The sequence below is a fragment of the Dendroctonus ponderosae genome, unplaced genomic scaffold (assembly GCF_020466585.1).
Source record: "Dendroctonus ponderosae isolate FM_Combo_2020 unplaced genomic scaffold, Dpon_F_20191213v2 Dpon_F_20191213_7, whole genome shotgun sequence".
In the NCBI taxonomy this organism is placed as follows: Eukaryota; Metazoa; Arthropoda; class Insecta; order Coleoptera; family Curculionidae; genus Dendroctonus; species Dendroctonus ponderosae.
Window position 1 is genome coordinate 4,810,757 of NW_026018916.1, and position 9,355 is coordinate 4,820,111.

Consider the following 9,355-nt stretch of genomic DNA (forward strand, 5'->3'; position numbering starts at 1 on the left):
AGTAGCAACCCTGGCAATACTGCAACTAATGTCAAAATAAATATATTTTTATCCATCATGAAAGTTGCTAAAGTCGTCCCTTGATAAACAGATAACAGAATAATCAGCCCATAGTTAAATTGAATTAACCAGCCACCCTCTTGCAGCCTTCTCGAAGCACGGAAATTCGCAAAAAGAGAAACTCGCAGAATGGAAATGTGATCGGAACCCCAACTCAGGCGAGTTGGAGAGTGATGCAAATGAATACAATTCCAGTCTTTTGGGGCACAGAATGAATAAAACGGGACTAATCAGGAATAGTCAACGATAAACAATGCTGGAGGCATTGCAGATGTTTCTGTTTCTGTTCAAATCGAAGTATCGACGAAAAAATGAGATCTACTTCTATGTGAACACTATCTTGTACATTACTATTTTGCTGCATACTGTTGTTGGAAAGTGTGTCGAAGACAATCAGTGTGGTGGCAATGGGGTGTGCAAAAACGAAACATGTGCGTGCTATGAGGGTTGGCAAGGGCCCCAGTGCCAATTCTGTGGTGGTAAAGTCAGGTAACACTTTACAAATAAGGTCAACAAGTAAAGAACATTTGTTTGGCATGCAAAACTTGTGCATAAGCTTCATTTTGTATGTGTCCAGGGGCCTTATTTGCTACTCAGTAATAATATTCTGCTTATCTTGTTGCCTATGATCTAAATGACCAACTGAGTTGGTCCTTACCAGTACATTACTGCAGAATACAAATCCTGATCAAGACCAGGATCGTTCTCAGAAATTGATCTCGCCAGATAGACAACTTTGTTGTTTGCATCCTTAATTATAAGTTGGTGAATGTTGTACTGAGCGTTTGTCCTTTTCCATCAATTGATTTGTTTCGCCAAACGTTTCACTTTTGATCAGTTTCGCACAGAGTACGTTGATCCAAATCATATGAAAACTGTTGGAAATTTCGCATTATTTGTGAGGACGCGAAAGCACATTTATTCAACTTTATTCTGTTGGTCGAAAAATGAATCACACTTGTGCTTCGCCGCCTTAAAAACGTCTCAAATCGTGCAAATATGAAGCGTTACAAGCTTCGAAATCACCTAACGTTTTTCTTTGGCCAGAAATCGCACATATTCGTTTCGTGAATCAATGTATTGAAAAAAATACTAGTGTTTTGGTATCAGGCCGCTCAGAAAAATTAAGCCCTGCCAGAAACCGTTTTTCATGGATCTTCGGTTTAATGGGAAGAACACTAATCGGTCGATACGAAGTGATCAAACCAGGCTCCTTAGTCCTTACCCGACTTGGTTTCAAATTAAGCTGCGAAATCTTCCGTTGTTCTGGAAAGTAGATCAGTCTAAAGCAGGCGTTTAGAATTATTATTAACATTCAACAGTGCGCTTTTACCATTGAAATCGATGATTTTTTGCACTTAAGTAATTATACGTTGCACGTTAGGGAGAGTGGCGAGTTTGAGCGTGATTTAATCTCAGTCAGCTCCTCCTCCTCCTCTATTGAGAACACAGAACCAAACGGTTTGAACACTTCAGAAAGATGAGCAGCAAAAACACCAGTCTTTGTTAAAATATCATGTCTGAAAGTTAGAAGTAAAAATTTATGTTGTTTATTTTTCAAGTGAAAGTCGGAAATCCTCTAGATTTTTCCTATGACCCGCTCTTAATTGCTTTGATTTTGCATTGTTTCGGTCTATAAAAATCTACACACTTTTAACCCATTCTGTGTTTTCTTACCCCATTCTGTGTTTCTAGAATGGGTGCAAATACTGGTACAATCCACGATGGATTAGGCAATTATTCTCTCTCTTCGAAATGCAGTTGGCTGATCGATGCCCCTTACAAAACCATAACGTTGCATTTCGAGGAGTTTGCAACTGAATGTGGTTGGGATCATTTATATATCTTTGATGGGGACTCAGTCAACTCTCCCCTATTGGCAGTGTTCAGCGGGTTAATGTACAACGATGATTACAAGTACGAACATGCCATACTAATTGATTTTCTTCGCCAAAACTGCAGTTTGTTTCAGAGTCAGGAAGATACCGGAAGTGACTGCAACGTCTGGATCTGCATTGGTGCATTTCTTCAGCGATGACGCCTACAACATGTCGGGCTTTAATATTACGTATCGGCTAAATGCTTGCCCTTCAGTGGTCAGTGACTAAAGTAACTTTACCGGCCAGTTTTTAACAGGCATTTTCAGATATCTACAGTTAATTGCTCGGGCAATGGGGCCTGCATTGATGGAATCTGTACGTGTGATGGAGGATGGGATGGAGCGGCCTGCCATTTGAGAAAATGCCCAGATGATTGTGGGGTTCATGAAAATAGGGGCGCTTGTGAACCTGAAAGAGGGTAAGGCAGGACGTGTTCAAATAAACCCGAATGCGGTTTTATTCGGAATGTCCTTTTCTATTTATTTATTAATTTTATTCCCAGATGTCAGTGCTTTGGAGAGTATAAAGGAAATGATTGCAGTCAGGTGAGAGGAGGATTAATGCCCGTAGTTGAACCGAAGTCTAGATCATATTTGATTGTTTCATGTAGCTTTCAAGTCGAGGCTATTGGGAAACGGTAAGCATTCCAAGTTTTCTGCCCCCTGGATCGGCATCGCATTCCGCAGTGGTGTGGAAGGATTCAATGTATGTCATAGCGGGAGAGAGATATAACGGCTACTATAGGCATAGGAATATACCCCTGATGTTTATCTACGACTTCAATGGTGATAACTTAACTAGAGCACAATTCGAGCTTTAAAATGTTCAACTTTGACGGTTTTAGGAAAAGTCTGGGAAACGCCGCACATAAACGAAGGCCCAGTGATGCGATATGGGCACTCTACAGTCTTATATGGCGACAAGATTTTCCTATATGGTGGCGTGTTAGGCAATAGGTGAGCTTCCGGCTTTTCATTCCGCCGTTCGCAACGTTTGGGATTGGTTTTTAGGGGCACCACTTCGGAACTTTGGGCCTTCGATATTAGCGCGAAAATCTGGGAAAATATTACAGTGAAAGCGGACTCTTGCAATGTTAGTTTCTTGATGTGTGGCCCGCTCAAGTCGGCCGGCCACACTGCCACAATAGTCAACAACAACACCAATAAGAAAGCCGATAAAATGGTAATAATCTTCGGTCATTCCCCTCACTTGGGTTACCTAAACACCGTTCAGGAGTACTATTTTGGAACGAGGGAATGGCATATTGTGAATACTGATGGTGGGTTGAGAAACCGGAACGAGGGAGTTTTTATTTAAAAGGGTGTTTTATTTTATTTAGGGTACCCTGTTAAAGGGGGCTACGGGCATAGCGCAGCCTGGGATCCGCTGACCGCAAAAATATACGTTTTTGGCGGCGTCGTTTCTGAAAGCGAATCAGCGCAGCATTTGAACAAGAACTTGTACTCGTATGATCCGAATGATCGCATTTGGACGCTATTAGCTGATTCTCCTTCAGCCAGGTACTATTTTTTAAACTAGTTGCAAAATCTAATAAGGGTTTAAAATATTCAATACTATAAAGCTTGAAATGTTGACCTTAAATCAAACGCTGAACAAGTGAGGAATCTTTGTTGAAACTCAAGATGGAAAGCTGTAACTTCAGGAGCTATAAAATTAGGCTCGAATTCGAAAGTAGCGACTTCAAGCTCGATTCCTTGACTTTAAACTGCAACTTAAAGCTCATCATTTCTACAATATTTTAAAATCGACATTTTCAGTTAAAAACGGCGATGTCAAATTACAATTTGAAATACATTTGATTTAGAACGCTGGTTGGTTTTAGTATCAAGTTGATCCGCGAAAGAAGTTTTCCAGTCGTAATTTCTTACAACAAAATCGAGTTTCATATTGGAATTTTCAGTCCAAATTATTTAGAAAACGATCGCTTGAACTTGGAATGTTTTTTTACTCATTATCACTCTATACTTGATTGGTTGGTTTCTCATCAGGTTCCTACATTCCGCTACATTCTTATCCGGAGGACTGATGCTCGTTTTTGGCGGAAATACCCACAATGATACATCTCACAGCTTTGGAGCCAAATGTTACAGTTCTGAAGTAATAACCTACGATGTGCTTTGCGATTGTTGGAATACCATGGCCGTCAGCCAGGATCTTAATGCTGATTTGGCCAGATTCGGCCACTCGGCTGTCGAGTTCGAACATTCACTGTACATTTACGGGGGTTTTGATGGGCAGATGCTCAATGATATGCTAAAGGTGCGCTCAATTCTTGTGGCAAAGCTTACATGATTGACCTCCGTGCTTTTGTTCCAGTTTACCCCTGGAAACTGCCAGTACTTTAACAGTTCCAGTAGTTGTTTAGCGGCGCGGCCAGGCATTAAGTGTATCTGGGACATTAAGAATTTAAAGTGTATTTCAGTGATGCGGGTGCCTAAAGAAGTGCTCAAGGAGGACAGTCCTCTATCCAAGTGCCCGGAGAAGAATAGAAGCAGCATTCAGCAGTCGATTGTGGGAAATACTGAAAAATGCCATCGAATGGACGTAAGTTGCGCTGATTTTGGCTGGGACGGTTATTAATGCGATTATTGCAGGATTGTTTAAGTTGTGTGTACACGACGGCGGAATGTGTCTGGTGCAACGGGGCTTGCATGCACCACAAAAGATGCCGCCCTAATCTGGGGTCGAACACCACAGAAACCAGCATGGTTAACTATGGACGAAGCGATTTGTGCCCGATGGACACGAAGCCTATTTGCAAACAGTTGCACACATGTACTGCTTGCACTTATCAGCCATCCTGCAGGTTAGAGCAAATTGCTCATTTGGTTGAGCGTTTTTAAAGCTGAAGCTGTTTCAGATGGCGCTTTGAGCATGCCAAATGCGTGGCTTTTCCCCATTTAAATGCCACCATGGAAGCAAATGAGCCTGCTCAATGCCAAAAAGTTTGCTCTGAATTTACGTCGTGTCTCAATTGCACTCAAGAAGAATGTATCTGGTGTCAGAACGAGGGCAGATGTGTTGATAAGGTTTGTTTTATTTTACATTAGTCGCGGTCTGGAATCTAATTTCGCAACAAAAAGCTGTTAAATGAGTTTATTGTGAAGAAAGAAAATAAAGCCACATCGGCACAACTTCAACATCAAACGCGCTTTGTGAAGTTGTGTGGGTTCAAATTATAGATATATTTTTTCCTACAAATTATCGGTTGTTCTCTGTATATCTCTGTGTTTAATTGCAAACTGAACTCTTCTAGAACGCTTATACGGCCACGTTTCCCTACGGTCAGTGTAGAGAATGGACAACAATTAGTTCGAAATGTCGCACGCGAACTGGAGTTGAGGAAAAGCACTCTCAATGCAGGTATGTGAGGTTGATTCCCAAGGGGCATTTGAACAGAAAAGGGTTTCAGCTTCTACAAAACGTGCCCGAAATGCCGAGACGATCCTGCTTGCGGATGGTGTGATGATGGATCAAACACAGGGCTGGGCGTTTGTATGCCTGGTGGCTATGCGGGCAAGTTTTTGTCGACTTGGGGTAGTATTCCCGCTGGTTAACTAACATCGGGGCTTTTAGGTCCAACTTTGCATATTCACTCGTTATCTCATGATGTTTGCTCAGCGGAAAGATGGCATTTTACTACTTGCCCTCAATGCCAGTGCAACGGTCACGCGCATTGCAAAGCAAATTCTAGTACATGCGATGCCTGCCAAGTTAGTAATTTAGTGAAAATTCCGTTCTAAAGGTGTTTTTATTGATTGATTGGTTATTGCAGAATTTGACAATGGGGCCCCATTGTGACTCTTGTAAGGCTGGATATTGGGGCAGTCCAGTAAACGGGGGAAAGTGCCAGAAATGCGAATGCCGCGGACATGCGGACGATTGCCATCGCGAAACTGGTAAATGCCATTGCCGCACTAAAGGCCTAATTGGAGATCAATGCGAGAAGTGTGATGCCGCCAATCATTACAGGCCCGATTCGTGGAACAATGGCTCATGTTACTGTACGTATTTTTGCTTTTTGTGCCCTATAGTTTGGATGATTTACGTGCTATTCTAGACGATTTAACTATCGACTATCAGTTCACGTTTAACTTATCGAAAAAGGAGGACAGACACTTTAGGCAAATCAACTTTAGAAATTCGCCTCAAAAGCCGGACATCGATGTGGATTTTTCCGTTATTTGCTCTGAAGTTGCCAAAATGAACATTACCATACGGCGATACAGTACGGCAGAAGAAAATCCCGTTTTTTCGGTACTAAACTGCTCAACCTTTAGGTGAGGTTTTAGTATTCACCGAAACTTGCCAATGGGTTTCTGAAACAAGCTTTCTTTCCAGGCATCGATTTGCTAAGTCCGATTACGCTTTTGGTTCCTCTAGTACTAACGTAACTTTTACCACATTTTACGTGTATGTTTACGACTTCCAGCCTCCGCTGCTGATTCAGATTTCGTTCTCACAATATCCCAAGCTTAATCTACAGCAGTTCTTTATCACCTTTTCGACGTAAGTCGTTGTTATTGCCCCAAAAGCATAGATTTGTGTGTAATAATCATCGTTTCCTTAGGTGTTTCTTATTGCTGCTTGTAGTCGCTGCTGTTTTGTGGAAAGTAAAGCAGAGGTACGACATGTACCGTAGGCGACAAAGGTTGTTTGTTGAAATGGAGCAAATGGCATCCAGGCCCTTTTCACAAGTAAAACGCTTGTCTTTTTTCATCAATTTTGTTCCAAAAAATGCGTTTTAGGTGATGGTTGAATTGGAAAAACAAGCCCCCGTAGAGATGTCAGACCTCTCAAAGAGAGAACGTAGGAAAAAAGACGCTCCTAGTCCCATTGCTTTAGAGCCCTGTGAAGGCAGTAGAGCTGCTGTTTTGAGTTTACTGGTTCGGCTGCCAACTGGTAAAAATAGGCGATTCGGGCATTGATCCATGTTAATTAAACATTTTAATGTGGTTTTAGGTTCTCAACCGTATACGGTTAAAGGACAATCGGCCGGACTGGCCATAGCTAGTGCTTTAGTAACTCTAGGCAATCCGAGACGTTTGAGCATTGATCATATGAAAATCGAAACAAAAACGGGTAAAGGTCGAAAAGGACAAAGCCAGCATCCAGATAGTTGTATTTAATTAAAACTTAGTAAATGGTACAATAAAAATCATTCCAAGCCTCGTTTAAACTATAGCGATATAAGCTTTTGCAATCAGAAATTTTAATTGTTGCGTGGTAAATAGTTTAATTATTAATAGGTCTTTTTCTTTATTTATTAAATTCCTGAAGTTTTACTTAACGCTTAGATTGTTAGATTGATTCCAAAGTTCAGGAGCCGCCCCCGACTTTATCGGTTTATATTGTTAGTTCTCTTGAAGAAAAAATATTTTTATCTAAAACACAGAACGTTTATGTATAACTTTATCGAAATAAATCGCATGGCACCAATCGTTTTGTTTTTTTAAATTTCCTTGAAAGAATCGTGCATACAACTTGGAATTTTTTCTCTATCACTAGTTCAGGAGAATTAGAGCATCGAATTGTTAAATTGCTTGCCAAAGCAAATAAAAGTTCCAATTTTCTGTTTGCATTTTAATATTATGCACGCAAAGTCAGCTACTTATTCTTCCACATGCAAATTAGAGCAGATTTGACTAGCATTACATCCGCGCGCAATATGTGGAAGAAAGTGGTTTTATTGGCGGCAATGTTAACAATTACATCCCAAGTGGATTTTTCTTCTATTGAATTCATTGAAGCTGTTGGTCGAAATCGCAGAGCGACTGTGTTTGGCTGTAGCAAAAAAGGTAAGATAAACACTTACCGACCGTGCAAAGATCGACGAATACAAAAAAAATGTATTCTAGATTTGGTAGAAACATCAAAATTGCTGTCGGAGAAAAATTTCGAGAGCAATTGGATATCCGAATGGTCCAGTTCGGATGGAAGAATTTTCCATAAAAGTAGACACATTTTTCTTGTAAATTTAAATTGTCCTGAAACCATGAGGTTTTTAAAGCAGGTAAAACCTCAAAGTGGTCCATGTTTTACCCATATATTTTAAACAGATTTTTAGGCGCAACAATGGAAATTGTTTGCGTCCCCATTCCGATGGATCGCTTTCCATCAGGCCACCAAGACTCCACTTGCCATAGAAAAAACGTTCAGAAACTTATCGATTTTAGTCGATAGTGATTTCAATCTGGTAACGCACCAAAATAACAGGGAGATTAGTTATCGAAAAATCTACAAGAAACGCATCGACGAATCGACTTTTGAGGTGGAAGACTTCGGTCTTTGGAGGCAAAACAGCTACTTTGATAGACAAACTAGTAGCTTGAATGATCGCAAGAATCTGGGGACCGTTTTAAAGGCCTGCATTGTGATCACGCACAATGATTCTTTGAATCATCTGGAAGACAAGAGGTAAAAAAGGAAGAAAATAGGGATTTGCTTAAGAAAAATGTCTAATGCAACTTACTGGACTTTTTGTTAGAAAAATTATTGTTCTGGGTGTTGGAACAACAAAGAGTTTTTTTTAAATACATATCTTGCACTTTCGAAAGGTGCGTCTACTGTTCTTGTAGAGAAAAACAGTCCGCGAATTTAAGTAAATATCAACAGATCTTCCGAACGGGTAGAAGGGAATAATTTTTTTGGATAGTTTCAGTTTTACAGAATTAAATGAGAAACACATGAGATCTCGCCACAATCAAGGTTCACAAAGGTTTCCAAAGGAAGGAAATTGTCTTCTAGAAAGAAAATTGGTTTGAAAGAACGTGCTTTGCTAAGAAGCTYCATTTTGAACTTCAAAGTTTAGTGATTTAGAATTCGAATTTCAAAAATCCTTGCTGAAGGACGTAATTTAAAAAAAAGTMATKATYRGCACTGAGGAATCTCCTTTTTCTAAGCCGATTATCGGCAGAATTCCTGTGMAAATTTGTGATTCATTTATACAAAKATTGTTCGAATTTCAATTTTTCTCAAAAAATCGCTGGTAAAGACCACAATTTGRAAAATCAGTATTAAAMAARGAGAAAATGCTCYWTCYAWWCGAAACATCAGAAGTTCGGTTAAATGTAAAATCATAGATTTTTTGGCGTTTGTTTAAACGAAAATGCATAGATAACTGATTTCGAAAAATATTACTCAAATTGGAATTTTTTTCYTAAAATCCCTGATGATGGCARTTAGAAAATTTCATGATCAGTACAGAATCTGCTATTTCTTTGGCACAATACGGCCTTACGATTRTTCACCACTTACAACTTTGAGTTAAATAATTGTTCGATTTAAAATATTTTTCGAAAAATTCCTGATAAAGGCAGCAATTTGAGAAACTTTCTGATCAATACAAACTAATCTCCTCTTTCTAAGGCCAACATCGCGAGGTTTCCATCTTT

General features: G+C 39.9%; 2 protein-coding genes across 2 annotated transcripts in view; both read left to right on the forward strand.

Moving 5' to 3' along the window:
• Positions 1-15: 15 nt before the first annotated feature.
• LOC109539700 (attractin) lies at positions 16-7,400 on the forward strand. The gene is made up of 22 exons (XM_019907626.2): positions 16-549; positions 1,756-1,977; positions 2,033-2,156; positions 2,207-2,358; positions 2,443-2,485; positions 2,551-2,725; positions 2,785-2,896; positions 2,951-3,219; positions 3,280-3,460; positions 3,950-4,220; positions 4,278-4,505; positions 4,556-4,767; positions 4,822-4,990; positions 5,218-5,324; positions 5,374-5,477; positions 5,538-5,674; positions 5,737-5,965; positions 6,022-6,241; positions 6,303-6,470; positions 6,532-6,658; positions 6,710-6,863; positions 6,924-7,400. The coding sequence occupies exons 1-22, from the start codon at positions 314-316 to the stop codon at positions 7,088-7,090; spliced, it is 3,807 nt and encodes a 1,268-aa protein (XP_019763185.2). The 5' UTR covers positions 16-313; the 3' UTR covers positions 7,091-7,400.
• A 556-nt stretch (positions 7,401-7,956) lies between these two features.
• LOC109539668 (ionotropic receptor 75a) overlaps positions 7,957-9,355 on the forward strand; it is a 6,692-nt gene continuing 5,293 nt past the window's right edge. Inside the window, exons 1-2 of the mRNA XM_019907549.2 lie at positions 7,957-7,974; positions 8,029-8,378. Of these exons, the coding sequence (XP_019763108.2) occupies positions 7,957-7,974; positions 8,029-8,378 (368 nt within the window). The remainder of the gene's footprint in view (positions 7,975-8,028; positions 8,379-9,355) is intronic.

Coding starts and splice junctions, on each gene's coding strand:
- LOC109539700 (XM_019907626.2), top strand. CDS start 314: ATGCTGGAGGCATTGCAGATGTTTCTGTTTCTGTTCAAATCGAAGTAT. Junction 4,506..4,555: donor AAAAATGCCATCGAATGGAC/GTAAGTTGCGCT, acceptor CGATTATTGCAG/GATTGTTTAAGTTGTGTGTA. Junction 5,325..5,373: donor GAAAAGCACTCTCAATGCAG/GTATGTGAGGTT, acceptor AAAGGGTTTCAG/CTTCTACAAAACGTGCCCGA.